General features: G+C 44.7%; 1 protein-coding gene across 2 annotated transcripts in view; it reads left to right on the forward strand.

The window, feature by feature from the left end:
• The first annotated feature begins 1,026 nt into the window (after positions 1–1,026).
• The window catches only part of GABRG2 (gamma-aminobutyric acid type A receptor subunit gamma2), a 61,930-nt gene continuing 43,269 nt past the window's right edge, over positions 1,027–19,687 (forward strand). For both annotated transcript variants that reach the window (XM_033139816.1, XM_033139817.1), the window contains exon 1: positions 1,027–1,192. In XM_033139816.1, coding sequence (XP_032995707.1) covers positions 1,086–1,192 — 107 coding nt within the window. In that variant the 5' untranslated portion in view covers positions 1,027–1,085. The remainder of the gene's footprint in view (positions 1,193–19,687) is intronic.

The following is a 19,687-nucleotide window of genomic DNA, read 5'->3' on the forward strand; positions in this document are numbered from 1 at the left end:
CTGCACCCGAAACCCCCACCCCACCACTTATTGCCTGATCCCCTTCCCAATGCTTGCCTCCTCTCCCCAAGTGCCCGGGTTGCTTAGCAACCGCCACCATCAGCACCATCCATCCTTCCTTCTTGCAATAGAATGCTTAGTAGCAGGCTGTGCGTGTCTTTGCTTGGCAATTCGGCCCTCTCTCCTCTTCCAACCGAAGGTGGTCAGCAGAAGCGGGTAAAGGTGCTGGCTTTGGGAATCGCGGTTGCAACTCTCTCGCGGCTCCCAGATGCAGCCTCGCGCACGTGCAACCAAAGGGATTTAGGAGGAGAAAGAAAGAAAGCTCGCTTGGCACCACGCATGTGTTGATCTCCGCTGCAGCAGCAGTATCCGCACCAGCCCCGTATGCGTCGTTTCCACTTTGACCTCCGACTTAATCTGCATTGAGGCAGAAGCTTTTCTTGCGCTTTCGCGCCCCCTCCCACTGCGCGCAATCCTTCCTCTGCCCCCCCCCCATGCGCATCTCCCCAGCCCCCTCTCTGTGATGGATTGTGTGGGGTTCTTCTTCTCCTTCCTCCCCCTTTGCCTGTTCCAGTAGTGTGTGTACGTGTGATCCTCGCCTCCCTTCCCTCCCCCCCTCACCCCGACCCCTTTCTCCCAATTCTCTAAATTTGGAAGCTGCTGCTGTTGCGCTAGCCGTAGCAGATGCTTGTATCCGTGGAGGGCACCCTCCCCGATTTTTATCCGCCAAGGGGTTCGCGAGGATCTGATTTTTATATCTCTCTTCCCCCCCCCCACCCTCCCCCGATCGCAAATCACCGAATATTAATTCAGCAGCTGGGAAAGAGCGAGAGCGAGCGAGCGAGCGAGCGCAATGTATCATCCTACTGGCGGGACCTGGTAACAGGAGGGAGGGGGGCCTCGCCATCACCCCCACCCCTACAGATCACTAAATAAAGAAGGGGACGGATCCGTCGGCAACCGAGAGGAAAAAGGGGGCGGGAAAGTGTGTGGGGTTCAGGGGGGGAGAGGGGGAAAGGGAAAGAGAGAGAGAGAGAGAGAGAGAGAGAGAGAGAGAGAAGGGGAGAGGGAGAAAGAGGGAGAGGATGAGTCCTCGAAATCCGCCCAGCCAAGGCAGCCTTTCACTGCTGGATGCAGCGTCTCCTATCAAAACGATGGTGCGGGCACTGCTGCTCTTCTCCCTCATCCAGGGGTAAGATGTGCTTTCTGTTTGCTACTAAGGGTTGGGGGTAGGCTGTTGGGGTGGGGGGTGGGGTGATGGAGGGGGAGGGGGGGGAAGAAGATGCCGATTATAAATGCACAGGGCTGCAGAGGAACCCCTACGTTTTCCCTTGCCCCCCTCCCTCTTCCTAGATCCATTCCCCAGCCACCACGATGAACATATTCCTTTTCGGTTTTGCTGCGCTGGGAATCCAGGGCCCTCAGCGTGGATTTAAGCGGGGGGGGGGGGGTTCGGTGAGATCTGGGGTGGGGAGAGAGGCGTCATTCCCATGAAGGTTCCCCCTCCCTCCCTGCAGTTTATCGGCTGCTTCCGCGCAAGGAATGGCACGGGAGAGCCTGATGGGGAGGATAGCAGGAGCCGCTTCTCGAATGGGCAGCCATAGCGGCGGGGCTGAGTGGTTCGGCTTTTTGGCATTACTCTGCGCTGGCGTGGTTCCCCATCCCCCTGCTGGGCCGAAGGGCGACTCACAGACCCCACAGACCCCCACACTCGCCAAAAAAAAAATTGCTGTCGCTGCTTGGCAAGGCTTCCCGTTCCCCGGAGCTGGGAGTGATGGCATGCAGAAGCCAGCATCTCCCTCTCGCCCGTTGACAGTTTATCGCTCTTCGGCAAATATTTACACTGACGTTGCAATGGGTGTATCGCTTTCGCAGGGGCGCCGTCAGCTGCACTATACATGCGGGCTGTGTGATTACATATGCATATGTGTGTGTATTTTCTGTGCACTGAACGTCAGGGCACGTAAGAAAATAGGTTGTAGAGAAAGGATGCTGTGGGGGATGGAATAGGAAACGATGGTTCCTGAGGTGCATAAGCACGGGGCTGCTGAACGAGGCGTTTTGAGATTTTGTGTACTGTGCGTTTTATAGCAGGTTTGCATCCCAAAGTAGCAAAGCATTGCCAACTGCTCAGCCATTCATGCCCCCGACTGCTTTCCGTGGTAGTGACACAAGCTCGATTTCCGTAGGTGCATGAGGGCAGAGAGGCGCCCCCTCCCCTTTGTTATAATATTTGGCAAACAGGAGAGCAGAGGCAATGCTTTACGTTCTTCTCTGGCTGGCTTCCCTTCCCCTTTACCTGCCATATTGAAGAACAGAACCAGCGTGATGCTTGGAGAAATGGCCAAGCTCACAACCTGCTGCTCCAGTACTAAAATTTATTTCATTTCAACTTCTAGATAGGGGAAGGTGGGGAGTGCAGTCTTGCCTATGTTATTAGCCTTAAAAATAACATGCTTAACAAGTCTTGCTTTACTTTGCTCATTTGCATCCTCTTAAAACGTGGGGAAATCTGAAATAGAAATGGGAACATTAGTAATAAATTCAACAATGGGACAGATTTGGTGGAGGGCAACTTATGTCTTTGTAAAAACAAGAAGTGTTTGTAATCTTGTGTTTGGTTTCCTAAAGTATTATATTTCAAGCAGGGATATTCAGGTACCAGGGCCTTAAATCAACACTGTGGTCCATAGGAGACAGCTCCTAGGGGTCATGGAAGCTTTGGCCACCACAATAAAACATTAGAGGGGGCTGGGTCCCCACACAGTTGATGGGTATTCCCAGTCAAATGATGTGTGTGTAGTGCATTATGTGATCAATCATGTGGGACAGGGCTTACCTGCGCCCCCACAATATTTTATTCAAGTTGGCACCCCTGCTGTGGTCTAGCTTTTGGTTTGGGTGCCTGCGTTTGTTTCCTTTAGGATGACTAGTGCTGTTTCCCCCCTCCTTCCCCTCTTTTTTTCCTCCCCTTTTCTATGTTTGGAAACACAGGAGGGTGAGCTCAAGAGTTCCATCTTGCCTGTTACTGAAACATATTAATGAAATGAAGGTGTGATGGCTGTTTCTGCAGACATTTCAGACTTATTCCATCTGTCCTTCTGATAGAGGTAGTCAATGTAATGGCCAGATGTTTGTATACTAGAACTCCTGCCAACCATACCATTGCCCATGCTGGCCAGGGATCATGGGAGGTCAACAACATCTAGAAGGAACCCTGTTTTTGACCCAAACAAATCTGAAATCCACCATATCTGAGAACTGTAGGCCTCACACTGAAGCCACCATCAATTTTGCTCATGGGGGAAATGAAACTGTACAAATCTATTTTAAAAATAATAATATTTATTAAAAAATTTACTTAAAACATACAAATAACATACATTAACTACATATAAAAACAATACTGTGCAAATCTAAAGGATTGCTAGCATTCCTTCCCCATGGTGTTTTGAAATATGCTTTAGCAAAACAAAACAAACAATATGTTTTATACAGCACAGATGTATATGAAAATTGTTCTCCCTGATCCTGTCACCTTGTTGACCTCCTATGTTGACGCTGTAGTTGGCAAATGAGGAAGCCATATGCAGCCACTTTGAAACTTCACAGCATGTCTGCACAGTGTTAGGTAGATTTTTTTAAATAAAAAATGGTGTTAAAACACAAACATAATCAGCAGAAAATTGTAGTTTTGTTATATTACCATTCTAGATTTGCTTTTCATTGTTAAAGATCTAAAATACATGAATGTAGGTGCCAGGCGAGCCTTTTGTGGGAGGGAGTATCTTTCATAGGAAACAGTTGCAACAGTCATAATTCAAAGCATGGATTCAGTCTGTGTTTACCTTGTCCTCAATCCCCAATTCCAAGGATAGCACTCAGGCTTCTGTTGGATGTTTGTGTGTAGATGTCAGAAGCAGTGTTCCACTAAACCTTGTGAAGTATAGGGAGCATGAGAAAAGAAGTGTTAGTAATTTGCTCTTTCTACCGTTGTTTTGAGGTCAGGATGTTTACGCAAACTGCCCATCATCTTTAAAGTTCCCCCTGTGTACTTTAAGTGTGCAGAATATGAGGCTTAGGTCATATACCCTCTCGTCTGAGTGATTGGCTCCCTACAAGGGGTTGTATATTGCTGTGGGGGTGCTGTGATTGAGTGCAGTTAGCCAGGAAGGATCATAGCCTCTGTTAGTATCAGGGTGTGGGGAACTGGTGATGGGGGCTATGTGTTTCGACTCTCCACTGAGTTCAATGGAAGTGTTTTCATTCATATTATACTGTGCATTTGTCAACATAATTTTAGACTTGCACAGGGCCTGGGAACAGATTCTGGCCTTTAGCATTCAGGCTAAGCCTGCTCCTCCCTTGACATGTCACTGTGCATTCTATCTGCAGCCCCTCTGGGATACCTCAGCATAACATCACAGCAGGATATCCTTGACTTTGCCATAGTGTCAGATCCCCAGGTGGTGGCATATTGCTACAATCCACTAGTGTAGGGAACTTGCACCAAATCCTAAAGATATCCAGCCAGTGCCACTTGAGCATAGAATTGCAGCTTTAGTACTCAAAAGTTCTGTATATCTTTTGTGAAAGTAATGCAATTAATTTTTAGTTCTGTGGGGGCATGGTGTGTGTGTGTGTGTTATTTTGAGGTAGAGTTATAATTGCCTTTCCTTAAGTTAGTGTTTCAGTTGCAGAGCTTACCTCTTAAACTCAAAATGGTACTGTTTTGTGCCTAGGGAAATTTGATTTCTGCCCACCTTGTTGAAAGCCTCTATTGTAATGGACTGGATTAGTGCCATGGGCACCACTAAAACTGCTTGTAACATTGGTAACTATAAGCGACATGACTCTTCCATTGATGTCAGTACTGCTTCAAGTACCTTTTAAATGTTTTAATTTCTAAATTTATTTTTTTAAAGCTGAGCCACTCACCTGCTGTGCCACTCATCTGAAGGAGCATTCATCCAACTGTTTAGACAAAGCAAAAGGTGGGCATACACTGGCAAAGCTATTCCTCCCCTGAAGCCATGGTCCTTCTGCTCCATGACCACCTCCGGATCCCTCTCACATATGTAAAGGAGTCATTGTCTCACCTCACACTGTGTGCTGTAGGCACTGGGAAGCAGGGGCATTTGTTTCTTTGCTTCAAAGTGTCTCCAAATCTTGGCAAGAAGGTTGAGCCCCTTCTCAACCCACAGTTCGCTACTAGTACCAGAAAGGATGGGAGAGCCACCATGTTGCTTCCATCATGACACTTGGTGCTTTTCCTCACGCCCAATTTCTCTGAGATGCACAAAGAATGTAAGGGAGGTTTGCACTGGGCTAACAGGGGCAGATAGTTGGCAAAAAGAGATTGTAGTCACTGCTGTCCACTTGGCAACCACAGTTGTGGGTCCTTTGTCTTATTCGTGCCACACGAGTGTGAATTATACGAGAATCACATGGGTCTGACATATGATGTGATCACTTCTTATGCCAGAGTCACCAGCCTTCCAGGGTTATTCACCTGCCCTTTTCACCTGTGACTTATGTGTATGTGTGTGATGGTGCAGCATGGGTACAATCTTCTTGGAAGTGGTTTGCATGCCACAATGGCAACCTATTAGTTAGATCTAAATGTTTGGAGGATAGCAAACAAAATTTGCTCCTAATGCACAGGTCGTAGAACAGAATGTAAGACTGTGATCCATGCTTGGCGCAACTGCCTTTTTTTCATTGGTTAAATTTCTGTGGCAGTTCTGTAAGTTGAACTAAACTCTACACAACATGAGGTATATTCTTCAGTGTCAATGTGGTGAGATTTAAAGAAAGGGTCTGGCTCTGATACAAGTCATTAATATAATAGCATATACCAATTTGCATATAACTAAAATAATCCCATATAAGTTGGTCAGTTACAGCACAATCTTAACCAGAAACAGAAATGAATGAATCACAGGAGCAGGTCGTACTTGCATAAATAATATGTATGCATAGGCTTAAAAATCTTCTTCATACGTGCTACAGTATGTGTTGATGACACTGTGTCACTTTGGCACCTGTCAGGGTTAGCCTGTGGGAAACAGCCTGGGGAGATGGGAACCTGGAGCCATAGAACAAACCAGTAGTTGGGAACCTGGAGCATAAAACAAGCCAGAAGGACAAATGAGTCAGGATTGAGAAGGAAGCCAGAAGTCAGAACCAAAGGGATTTGCCAGAGTTCAAAAACAAAACACCATTGTTGTTCAAGCAAGGAAGTCCTCTTATACACTTGTTCCCATCCAGGAGGATCCAACAGCCAATAGAGGTGGGCAGAGCCAGCCCAGGAATGCTAAGCTATCAACGCAGAGGTTTCAACATGCAGTTTGGCGGCTCACCACAAAGCCTCTTGACAGCACTTCACCACTTGACCAAACTTGCCAGAGCTATGAGGAATATGGCATTCAAGCTTTTGGGGTTTGAAATTTAGCAACTGCTCACTGAAGATCAGATTCATGTGTCATATTAACAAAGAACCAAATAGGATTTGAGAAAATTATACCAATTGTACTTCTTACCATTGTTCACGTAAATGACCCTATTGTTAAGAAATATTTCTGAAGGATTTCTTTGGAATGTGATTATATGAGGTGATGAAGTAAAGTGCCCTGCTTTCATTTGTTTTCTACCTTTTTAATGGCCACTTTTTGCACTAAAGCCTGCCCCCCAATAAATAAATAAATCTTGGCTATGTCTATGGGGCTGGCTGTGGTGGAACTTATTTCTGAGGCGACATGATAAGATGTAAGCTCATTGGAGGAACTATGGCTTACACAAATGCTACATCTATGGGTAGGTCTAAGACACCCTCCATTTCTGCCACTTTCTAGACATTTCCCTTTTCCTATGTCTATTTCTGAATGCGAACACGGGTAACATTGACTTCAGCTCACTCCTCCCTGGGTGTTTTAAAGAGAAGATTGAAGGGATTCATGCACAGAAGTTCTTTTTTATGATACATTGTCTTTCTTTATAGCAGCAGTCACAAAAGCAAACCAACATCTCCAAAAGGTCCAGTTCTTCAACATGCAAAAAAGTGAGCTATAGTTGAGTCAGGTGGGTTTCCCCATGGAGGGAATTGTATAATAGAGGTGCCAGGATAGAAAAGGCCTTGCCTCTTGCATTCATCTGCCAAATGTTAGATATGGTCCAGGTTCTCTTGGGTTGATCTCTGTGCACTGAAGGTTACATACAGAAGAAAGTAACAAGGGCTCAGGCAGTTTAGACCTGTTAGGGTAAAGATGTGTGTTTCTTAAGCAAGTCTATATTCTGGTAATGGATGTGAGATGTGCTTGGCGCAGGTCTATATTCTGGTAATGGATGTGAGAATGACTGTGCACACCTGCAGTAGGGAAGACACTCCTGTAACAGCAAAAATGGCCTTATGCTGAGTTGGCCCATTGACTCAGCTAGCTTAGTATTCTCTACATGCCTGGAAACTATATTTCAGTGTTACTCATTTTGAAGAAATATACAGGTACACCTGGGCACAAGTCTACAATGCTTTCTAACCATATCTGCTTTTAAATGTATATTTTCAAATTCTAACTCTATGTGGTTGCTCAACCTCACCTCCTGCCCATTCTAAATGAAAAAGCATTGATGGATAACAGGCAAGGGCGAGTTCATGAATGACATCCCACTTGCCACAGTTTCAGTGAGAGGGGACTTTCACTGAGAGAATTAAACAGTCATGAGGAACATCTGCCTTAAATGAAGGTCTCACTTTCTCTCTCTGGCATCTCCAGGCAGAGATAGCAAATACTCCTGCCAACACTGGACAGATGGACCAATGGCCTGGCTTCTTTAAGGCAGCTTTCTATGTTCCTTTCACTGTACCTGCCATTTACTAGTACGGAGTAAGGCATCATTAAATTTTATCTATTCAGTTACTTATTGCCCCACTCCTTCCTTAATCTGTTCTTTGTTCATTGTGCTGGGAGAACAATGGATGGGCTTTGCTTTAATTTTTACCTTTCAGTGATGATGATGATAAATTGTGCTATTAGTTTTAATTGAGCTAGCACATATTTGGTTGCTTGGTTCTGTTTGAGTAGTACTGAAAACTGCTCTGGGATAGACATTGTGTAGGATAGGATATCAATGCTTCATATCTATCTATCTATCTATCTACACACACACAGAGAGAGAGAGAGAGAGAGAGAGAGAGAGAGAGAGAGAGAGAGAGAGAGAGAGAGAAGGTTGTATGCAACATTGCTGTTCCACTCCTGCAGCAGAACTTCCCCTTCTCTCCCCTATATCCCCTCAGGCATCCTCAAAATATGCTCCAGAGGGTTGGGGGTCCTACAGAGCAGATTTGGGGATAGGGGGAAGAAGAGAAGGGAAGTCCCATTGTGTGAGTGTAATGCCATTCACACAGCACTGGATACAGCACACTGACTGGCAGTGGCTCTCTAAGGTTTCAGGCAGGAGGCTTTCCCAGCCCTACCCAGAGATGGTAGGGATTGAACCTGAGGCCTTTTGCCTGCACCAAAGCCTCTGCTGCGTATATCTTGGTGTGGTGTAGTGTAGCCAGTGTGGTGTAGTGGTTAAGAGCGGTAGGCTCGTTATCTGGGGAACCGGGTTCGCGTCTCCACTCCTCCACATGCAGCTGCTGGGTGACCTTGGGCTAGTCACACTTCTCTGAAGTCTCTCAGCCCCACTCACCCCACAGAGTGTTTGTTGTGGGGGAGGAAGGGAAAGGAGAATGTTACCCGCTTTGAGACTCCTTCGGGTAGTGAAAAGCGGGATATCAAATCCAAACTCTTCTTCTTCTTCTTCCTTATTTTTGCTTCCCCCCCTCTGCCCCAACAAATCAGTGAGAGAAAGAGGGTGTAAGAGAACGAAATAGGGCCCACTAGCTACTATTTTCAGGGAGCATTTTAAGAGGCAGGCAGCAGATGAGACTTTGTTTTTGTAGTGTATATGCATGCACATGTATGCACGCCATAGTTTTTACAATATAAATAGTGTATTCTGGTCATATGAGGCTTTTACTAAGCTGCATCAGAATATCTTCAGATATAAGCAAAAGTCTGTACTCTCTGGCAGATTGAGGATTAACAACTAAATTGCAGTTCCAGTTGCCCAGTCTTTTAGCATAATGTGAACTTGACAAGTCTTGCTAAATATAAAAGTGGCTGGTAGGTGAATTAATGAGAATGACACATTCATCCTTGTTCAGAATGGTCTTGTTTGATAGTGTCTGAAAATAAAATGGAGAGATACCCAGGCAAAAGAATATATGTCTGTTCCCACACCCCCTGCATTCCTTTCAGCTCCTGTCATTTTTAAAGTACTCAAATAGCCATGATATATATGTATCATTCATTGAAATGTTTCTATTACATTCCACTGTCTCCACAGCCCTCTTTAGCATTAGCTGCATTGGAAAAGCTGGGCATTTCCTCAGTGACACCATCAAAATGGATGTCACCATGGGCAGGGCTCTTGCCGACTGTGACGTTGATGCAGATGAGGCAATGGCACCAAGAGTGTGAGGGCAGAGAGATTGGACAAGGGTGAGGACAATGGCAGCTGGAGAGAGGAGTGAATAAATTTAAAGATTCAATGGCATTTGTAGTCCCTTGTACTGTGCATGTTTGAAGCATCCCTTTGATAGATGTTGCTAGATCCCTCCCCCAAGATGAAAAATATCCAACATTATCATTAATCCTAATCCCTTATTAATAAACACCTGGATATCTGAAAAGATCTATGAAGAGTTATTAAGACCTATTAATAATTGGTATTTGTTATAGTGCATGCCAGCTTGCAATTCACTTGTAATTCTTAGATTGCAAAAGGCCAATAGGAAATATTAGAACATTCTGATATTTAAATTTCAAGAACAATCAAGCATATTTACTATCTTCATCCTGGTGCCTTGCCATTTATGGATAAATATCCATAAAACTTCTAACACAAGAATTTCTGGTACTTACAATAAAGTACAGGGACGTGGGTGGCGCTGTGGTCTAAACCACTGAGCCTCTTGGGCTTGCTGACCGGAAGGTCGGCGGTGTGAATACCCACGACGGGGTGATCTCCCGTTGCTTGGTCCCAGCTCCTGCCAACCTAGCAGTTCGAAAACACGTCAAAGTGCAAGTAGAATAATAGGTACTGCTCCGGCAGGAAGGTAAACGGCATTTCCGTGCACAGTACATCCCAAGGGTAATTTAATGTCTTAACCTAATGGCCAATCAGTACAGCAGATTCTTATTATATATCTAAATTTGTAGCATCATACTACTGATACATATTTTATTGGTATAGAATTTTCCTTCAATCTATCCTGCAAAGAACTTTTGAATTCTCAACCAAAATTATATAGGATAAGTAAATGCTTAGGAGGATGTAGTGAAGAGAAAATAGGCTAAACTACTACTAGTAAAGTATTTTAGAGCTATTCAGTATTAATGAAAGGAAACCAGTACCTGTAATTGAAAGCTCCCATCCTGGTGTACAGTAACTTGCTCCTTAATTGCCTCCTAATTATCAGTAATTCATTAGTAAAAGGTAAAGGTAAAGGACCCCTGGATGGTTAAGTCTAGTCAAAGGTGACTATGGGGTGCGACACTCATCACCTTCCTGTCACAGTGGTACCTATTTATCTACCTGCACTGGCATGCTTTCAAATTGCTAGGTTGGCAGAAGCTGGGACAGAGCAACAGGAGCTCACCCCATCATAGGGATTCAAAAATTTCTACTCTATAAATTACATGAAAAGTCAATCTTCCAAAAGATTTGGAGGGCATTTTTGGAATCCTTCACCAAGTAGTACACACAACTGGAAGCAGCGAGAGGCACAATGCAAGAATGGAAACTTCCCCAACTTAATGGATGTTAATCTAAGACTACTGCAGAACAGTGGCACTCATTTATCCCCAGCCTTATTGGGCATGCAAACCTGAACGTTGTGTAGCATGTTATAAAAGCTGAACAACAGAGATGACAATACTGTAGCTAAAAAGAGAGAGAGAGAGAGCATGAGGTTGGACAGAGGGAGGGGGAATAAGGGATTGTACTGTTCTATTGTAATACTGTGAAAATGCTAATAAACCATGGATGATAAAAATTTGCATTTGCTTGCTTCCAGAAAAGAGCAATTTCCTGTAGGATCCTAGTAAAAAAAAGGGGATACAGCGTTATTATTGTTCCCCTTTTCCTAGTCCTTTTTTTTTCATTTTCACTTCATTCTTTTGATATTTTACTTTCTTTCTGCGTTTAGTTTTCACTCTTTGCCCTCAACATCATACAATATCACAATGTTTGATCATATTTACTCATTCCTTGTTTCATCTTTGCTATAGATAGTTCTCTCGCCCACCATACCCCCCCAACACACACACACCAGCACCAAGTCGCCCACACCATATGCACATTCATCTAGGGAAACTTTGGTTTTCAGCCATTGCTGAGAGGGAGAAGTGAAGAGTTAAATCTATAAAAGTAAGCATATTTTGGTTCAAATGAAGTTTTTTCTTTCTCTGATGTATCGATCCAGATGGAGACATGCTTCAAATGTACAGTGAAGCTTCTAAGCGCCCCCTTTCACAAGAAGCTTGTTCTCCCAACAATCAGCAAGTTTCCCAGAAGGAACTTTCAAAAGTACCCTCCAGGTGCAGGATGAGGAGATTTTGGGAAAAGTATAGAGAAAAAAGCAGTGGAAAGGGGGAAATTCCTCCTTTCTGCATCCATGTGCGGCGTGACATGGGGGTTGCCTCTGCGCCGCCGCCACCCCCAGCAGCGCAGAGGTTTGCTACGCCACTGGCAACGTGGGACCTGTTTAAGCTCATGTGAGGCTACTGAGCTTCCTCTTTGGGGCTTTCGCATTGGAACACCCGCCCACCTCTCCCTATATTTAGGGCTTGCGCTTGACCTTGCTATGCTGTCATGTGTCTTCTGCTTTTGGGGCAGGGGCACAGTAGGAATTTCCCCCCATTTGGCTGATTGGCTGGTGCCATTTGGGTTTCGCCTGCCGCGTAGCAAATAGTCACAACTTGTAAGTTGCGGATAGGCTCTGGTTCAGGTGATAGGCATGGCACGTGACGTGGCCACACCTATGCAAATAAAGGATATTCCGGTAGAGGAATCCAGGGACTCAATGGTTTGGCGTTCCCCAAAAGGGGTCTGGCCCACGCCCAAGTCCAGGGGACATCAGGGCAGCTGTCCCTGGCGTTCATCCTTGTCTGTCCTACGAACGTGGCTCTGGGAAAGCGCTGCCTGCAAGGGTGCAGGGAGATAGTCGAACCAGAACCTATGCAAGCACTCACTTGGTTGTAATCAATAAAGTTGTGGCCTAAATTCTGCCAAAAACCAAACCAAATATCTGACTCTTGTGTGAATTTATTTGGGGAAAAGTAAAAGATCTAAACACGCAAACACAATTCTCCATTTCTATCCTTGGAAGTCATTAAATAATTTTGCATGCAGTCACCTCTGCACATTTTCTAATACAGAAACGGGGCGTGGACAAAAGCTGGGAGCATTAGTAGTAGCTTCCGGAATGGGAGTGTGCATAATTCATAAGTAAAGTAGGAAACATATTTCTGCTGCTTGAAGAGAAAGACATTATATGCTTTGCCTGGTGGCAATAAGGGGTTACAGATGACTTAATCCACATTGTAAAAGAATATGTATATGTGGCATGTGTGTGTATGAAGATTACATGGGTGCATAGGAATTGGCACACTTGGCCCTCCAGATGTTTTGGGACTACAACTCCCATCACCCTTAGCTAACAGGACTATTGGTCAGGGATGATGGCTGTTCTAGTCCTAAAACATCTGGAGGACCAAGTTTGCCTATGCCTGGGGCTAACCCTGCCCTCACTGCCAAATGCTTGGCAGCCATGCCATCACAATCCATGTGTCTAGAAGACTTCTACAGTGGTGCCTCGCAAGACGAAATTAATTCGTTCTGCAAGACTTTTCGTCTTGCGAGGAACTGTTTCCCATAGGAACGCATTAAAATTTAATTAATGCGTTCCTATGGGGGAAAAAGTCTGGGGGCGCCGGTCGGAAGGGGCGCCGGCCGATCGCGCCCGCCATCTTGGGTGGACATGCGCAGTCGACCCAAGATGGCAGGCGCGATCGGCCGGCACCCCTTCCGACCGGCACTGGACCGCGCCGCACCGCATTTTAAGGCTGCAGCGGGCGAACAGCAGCGCTGCTGTTCGCTCGCTGCAGCTTTAAAACGCGGCGTGGTGCGGTACGGTGCCGGCTTACAGTGGTACTGCGCAAGACAAATTCGTCTGGCGAAGCACGGCCATAGACGAATTCATCTTGCGAGTCAACTAAAAACTCGCAAAACCCTTTCGAGCTTCTTGCACTCAATTGGAAGCCATGTCAGATGTTTAGCTTCCAAAAAAAAGTTCACAAACCAAAGCACTTACTTCTGGGTTTGCAGCATTCGGGAGCCAAAACATTCCAGTCACAAAGCATTTGAGAACCAAGGTACAACTGTAGTCGCTTTTAACCACTTGTCTTTTGTCTCTATCTGCATTAAGTTTATGTGAGTTATAACCACTTTTAACTATTTGCTTTTATCCTTCTCCTCTTTAAGTCTTAGGTGTTTTATTTTATTGTATCTTATGCTGGTCTGCGACCATAATAAAGTTTGTTGTTGTTGCTGTTGTTATTATCTTAGACTGGCTCTAGGGTCACCTTTTAGTATGTGATGGAGATTTATGCACTGCTTTTTATTTTAAATCCATTGTTCATAGCCTGAATTTTAGATTGCATGCTACCATTGCATCTCTCTTGCATGAATGTACAGGTGAAACTCAAAAAATTAGAATATCGTGGAAAGGTTCGTTTCTTTCAGTAATTCAACTTAAAAGGTGAAACTAATATATGAGATAGACTCATGACCTGCAAAGCGAGATATGTCAAGTCTTTATTTGTTATTATTGTGATAATTATGGCGTACAGCTGATGAGAACCCCAAATTAACAATTTCAACTTTGGGGTTTTCATCAGCTGCACACCATAATCATCACAATTATAACAAGCAAAGGCTTGACATATCTTCGCTTTGCATGTCATGAGTCTATCTCATATATTAAACTCCAGTAGCTAATGAAAACAATTGCTTACATAAATGGACTTTTCCATGATATTCTAATTTTTCGAGTTTCACCTGTATGTTGCAAAAATACAATATCTAGATTAACTGGTGTGTGGTGGTGGTTGTTTTCACTGTTGGTTCAAGCATCTTCTTGCAATTTTATTTTGCTACATAACAAAACTCCCTCTAGCTTATATTGTAGTTTGTAAACTGTGTGTATGTTTCCCCACCATATTGTACTAAACATAAATCAGTCTAGTACTTGCAGTATGTATGTAATACTTACTCCCGGCTAAGTATGGCGTACAAATTTGCTCTGATAGTTTCTGTAGTGGTCCTCTAACAATCAATAGAGCAACAGATTAATTGCTCTTACCTCTCAGAATGCATACATTTTTCTTCTTACTTTTTCCCTCATCAGTGACTTCTGAAGTGCTTTGAGGCATCAATACATTCTTCTGTAGGGTGGCTACCAGGGCCGTCTTAAGCATATCCGGCACTGTGGTGCAAAGATCCCTCCGGCGCCCCCTAGGCAACTCCAAAACAAGGGAGGGGGTGGTGGAAAATGTTCTCTGCCTCCCCCACCGCTCCGATCCCCAGCGTGGTGGCAGCGATCAAGCAGGAAAACATGCTGGCGGACATGCTCTCCGATGTCGGGATGCCCAAGAAGGCAGTCCAGGAAGGCTGCACGCCGCCTTTCGCCAGGAAGCAGGAGGACAACAACCCTGTCTTTAGCAGATGCAGAGGCTTGGGAGGGTAGCTGCATGCCCGTCAGCCATATAGTTGGCGGGGCGCAGCTGGTGGGGCATGGAAGGAAAGGGGAGGCTGCCGGCAAAGCCGCGCACCTCCCCCACTTGCTAGGGCGCCCCTGAGAGGCAGGCGCCCTGGCGCAACGAACCACTAACACCAATGGGAAAGATGGTTCCGGTGGCTACTTATACATAACCAGAAAAGAGGTGCATCACCAAAAAATAAATGACTAATCTATATGTATAGATGCAGAATTAAGTAAAAATGCATCTCACCATAGTGACCAGGTGACCTGTGTTGGCCAAGTGCTGAAAACTGTTGTTGGGCAACTTCAAGGCTCCTCATGCTTTCTTTTCTTATGGTTCTATATCTTTAAAGTGGACCATGGGCCAGACACATCCACTCTATTTTTCTGCCCAAAGTGGAAGAACAAAGGGTGCTCCCCACTCTTAGTCAAAGCTGGCCAAGTTATTTTGGCACCTGAGGCAGAAAATCCCACAAGCGCCTGTCCCTGAAAGTAAAAATATAACAATTATGCATCTAACAGTTTTTTTTTTTTGCTCTTGGTGACACCCTAAAGTGGCTTCCTGAGCTGAGTTCTTCACTCTGCATAATGGTAGGGCCAGTCTTGTCATACCACTCAAAGCACGATCTGCTGTGGACATGCCGAGACATTCTTGCTCCCTTCCCTGGAAGTGTTGTGGTAAAAGACACTTCATCTGCCAAGCTTCAGCAGATAATTCCCTGGGTACGAGCAGAACTAAAAAGCATGTTCCCTTTCTTGTCCTTGAGCAGAGGTTTGCAAAGGTGTCTTGCTTGAGCCCTCATTTACCGATTGAAAGGAATCAGCAGCAGCCCATGGTTTTTCCCATCTTCCCCATGCCAGATGGTGAGTGTGATGCAGGATCACTTTTTCCTATTCTGAACACTAACCCAGACCTTTCAGGACTTAAATTACAGCCCCAGTACACTTTTCACTGCAGAATTTACATAGAGGTAGACCTATAACATGGTCCTTCTAGGGCACTGCCACGTCACAATGGTTAAAAATGCCCCAAAGTTTCAATTACTTACCATTTACAGATTTATTTCTGTACACAAAAGCTCTAAATATGTCTCAAGAAAATCAACTGACTGTTATAAGTAGGCTGTTTGCATGGTAACATGATGGGATGCGTGCAGTGCTGTAGGGTTTGGTGCCAAAGGCTGGGGCAAAAAATACCACAAGAAACCAATAGATATTATTGTTTTACCAGCAGAATGTTCTGTTTGTTTTTTGTCTCACTCATGTCACTAGACTCACCCCCCCCCAACAAAATCTGACCCAAGGAAACAAAAATAACACATAAACAATGCCCTTCTTCTAAGAGAGCCAGTGTGGTGTAGTGGTTAAGAGCGGTAGACTCATAATCTGCGGAACCAGGTTTGCGTCTCCACTCCTCCATATGCAGCTGCTGGGTGACCTTGAGCTAGTCACACTTCTTTGAATTCTCTCAGCCCCACTCACCTCACAGAGTGTTTGTTGTGGGGGAGGAAGGGAAAGGAGAATGTTAGCCACTTTGAGACTCCTTCGGGTAGTGAAAAGCGGGATATCAAATCCAAACTCCCCCTCCTCCTCCTCCTCCTCCTCCTCCTCCTCCTCCTCCTCCTCCTCTTCTTCTTCTTCTTCTTCTTCTTCTTCTTCTTCTTCTTCTTCTTCTTCTTCTTCTTCTTCTTCTTCTTCTAACATTGGAATGTAGTTTGGGATAAACTACCCATAACAGCATTTTTGAAGGTTTTAAAAAGGGGTCTCCCCCCCCCCATGAGGAGTATAAAAAATCATAGTAAAGAGAAGAGTTTTATTAACCAGACCTACTACTTTGTTGGATTGTGGCCTTGGTCTCCCAGGGCTATTGTTGATGTTTCAGTAGCTTATATCAAATAATTGATATTTCTCCTGCATTTTACAATTCTGTCAACCTTTCATATCTAATGAGATATGAGGCTGTCCTGCATTTAGAACTGGGAAGGATTGGACTAGATTGACTATATTTTTCTAACCTTTTTCTGAGAACTAATGAAGCATGGAACTGTTATTTGCTTCAATTAAATAAAAATTGAGAAGAAACAAAAAGGAGGGAGAAAATATCTGATTAAACTGTGTGACGATTCCTCCATTTGTGGAGCTAAACTGTTATTTAATGCAGGATTAGAACTAGAAGAGGCTGGGAATACACAAACTCTGCATAGCAAAGAAGAGGAGAAACAAAATTGTGCAGGTGGAAGCTAAATAATATGCAGAGGCAGCAGAGGTGAAGGGAACATGTAGCTGATAGGGGCCTTTAGAGGAAAAGTACAAATAAAAATTGGATTAGGTCTCTTGCTGTGCCTTGAGTAAACAGATTGAAATTCTGTTTGGAGCAGTCCAGCAAAATAAAAGCAAGCCGATCAGTAAGGTTTATGTGTGAACAGGTTCCTTCTTTTATTTTAGAAGTGTACCTTTCATCAAGATTTAACAAACTATTAATATAATTCTTTTATCAGTCAGGATAAAGAACATTGCAAACATTTCTGAGAACTTAAGTCTGCATCACTGCAAAGAAAATGGATGTTGACTTATCCTTCCCAAATGTCCAGACAGGATTCTACCTCAATTGGCATTTTTCCTGGTCAGTTATATACATTGCTAAAACCAGCTGAAAGTCAAGCAACTACTGTACTGTATTACGTTATGGTAATGTAATATCACCCATATCGGCTCTTGCCTAGTAAAGCACATTTCTCACTCAGATGGCACAAAGCCACTTAACGTGCCATTCATTTCCTTTTTAGTGTCAGCTGAACCTTGCAAGTGAAGGAGGGGAAGGGCTCCACCCATGCACATTCTGTTCTCTTAAGCAAAGAGTACAAGTTGTAGCTGCAACTTTAATGGTGTCAGCTGTAGATTAAACAGATACATACAATTTACTATAAGCCATATGTTAACATTCATGTGGCGCTGCACGCCTTCTTAAAAAAAAGACACGCCTTCCATTGTCTCTCGAGACAGACAGATGCCAGCTTCCTTCTAAAATTAAAATTAAAATTAGGCATTGTTGCATTGAGGCTTTTGCTAAAACATGAAGCTTTAGTAAAGGAGGTGATTATTGGACTGGTGATGTTGTTGCTTTTGATGATGATGCGGTGATGAGGATGACTGGTGCTGTTGATATCCTAAGTAGGAATTGCCTAGGGCTTTAGGTTAGAACAGTCTCCCTTCCTTCAGGTCCAGTGAGGACAGGATGATCAGCACACAAATCTCAGTTCCGCCAAGCAGAGAAGAATGTTAGGCTTCACTAATGCATCCAGTTTCAATGCATAGTTTCCCACATTGAAATCAATGGGTTTAAACATGTGTAACTGGAGCAAAGAAATGTGACTATGGGCCAGCTGGTATATGAAACAGTGGGCAATTGTACTTGCACAGTTTAAAGCTCTTATGCTTCCCACTCCTTGTCTATCTGACGTTGTCTGGCATTCTCATAAGATCCATAGTCTGCCCACTATAATTCTGACTGTGGGTTTTGGTAGATTTGTTTCATAACTTGGGAAAAACATTCTGAAGACAGAACAGCCTGTTACTAATAATATGAGCTTAAAGAGTCTTAAGGATATGTGTGGGCTGTAGTCACATAACTCTTATTGGCATAAATGAGACTCTTGCCCAGATAATGCCCTGCACTTGCCCATGGAAGTATAATACATTCTCTAAATACTGGACAATTGCTCATCTCTTATTTACACATCTGTTTATAAAATATAATTGCTAGCTTTTGGGTTGACATACCCAAAGGAATGCGTAGCTTCTTCCTTCTGTAATTTATTGCCCTATACATGGATGACAGTGAACTTGCTTTCCTCAATCATTCTTCCCAGGCCACCCCCACCTGGATCAGTTTATGTGTGAATTTGGGCTTCCCAGAATACCAGAAAGGAATCTCCCATTAGGGGGCGGGTTCTTTAAATACTTTCACCATTTGTTAAAGTGCTGTTACAATACTTGTTTTGGATGTGAGAAGCATTTGTGCTACCAGGGGTCAGCAAACTTTTTCAGCATGGGGCCGGTCCACTGTCCCTCAGACCTTGTGGGGGGGGGGCGGACTAGATTTTTTTGGGGGGGGGGTTGATGCAAGAGCACCACAAGCCCCGGTGGCTGCCTACCTGTGTCTTGTGAGCAGCAGCGGCTGGCGGCGGTGCGATGAGTGGCGTGCGAAAGGGCTCTGGGGAGGGGCTGCTTTAAATGGTGGCCACTCAAGCACTGCTGCTGCTGCTGCTGCTGCTGCTGCTGCTGCTGCTGCTGCTGCTACCAACAAAGCCCAGCCCCCTTCCTCCTCTAGGCAGGGTGGAGAGAAGCCAGGAGGAGGGAGGGAGGAGGAGCTGCCGCCATGTGAGGGAGAGGGAGAGGGAAAGAACACACACACTGGCGATCTACACAGTGATTCCCAGACCGTCCATGGGCCAGATCCAGAAGGCAATTGGGCCTGATCCGGCCCACAGACCTTAGTTTGCCTACCCATGTGCTATACCTTTGGTGCTTGTAGGTTATACAAGCTGGAATATTCAGTTCATTTGTATGCACACAGGCTGTAGGGACAATTGACAGAGCTAGCATGACCACAGCAGAAGAGCAAGGTTTACACATTTCCAGTTACACATTTGGCCCTTGCCGACCTGGTATCTTCCAGATGTTTTGGATGACACCTCTCACCAGCCACAGCCAGCAAAGGCAGCATTATATTGGGACAGAGGCACCCTTAATGCATTCATATCCAGTGTTAAGTAAGCTTGTGAAAGGGAAGCAGAGACAAGCTAATGCTCTCCCCTG

This window comes from Lacerta agilis, chromosome 2, assembly GCF_009819535.1.
Source record: "Lacerta agilis isolate rLacAgi1 chromosome 2, rLacAgi1.pri, whole genome shotgun sequence".
Classification (NCBI taxonomy): Eukaryota; Metazoa; Chordata; class Lepidosauria; order Squamata; family Lacertidae; genus Lacerta; species Lacerta agilis.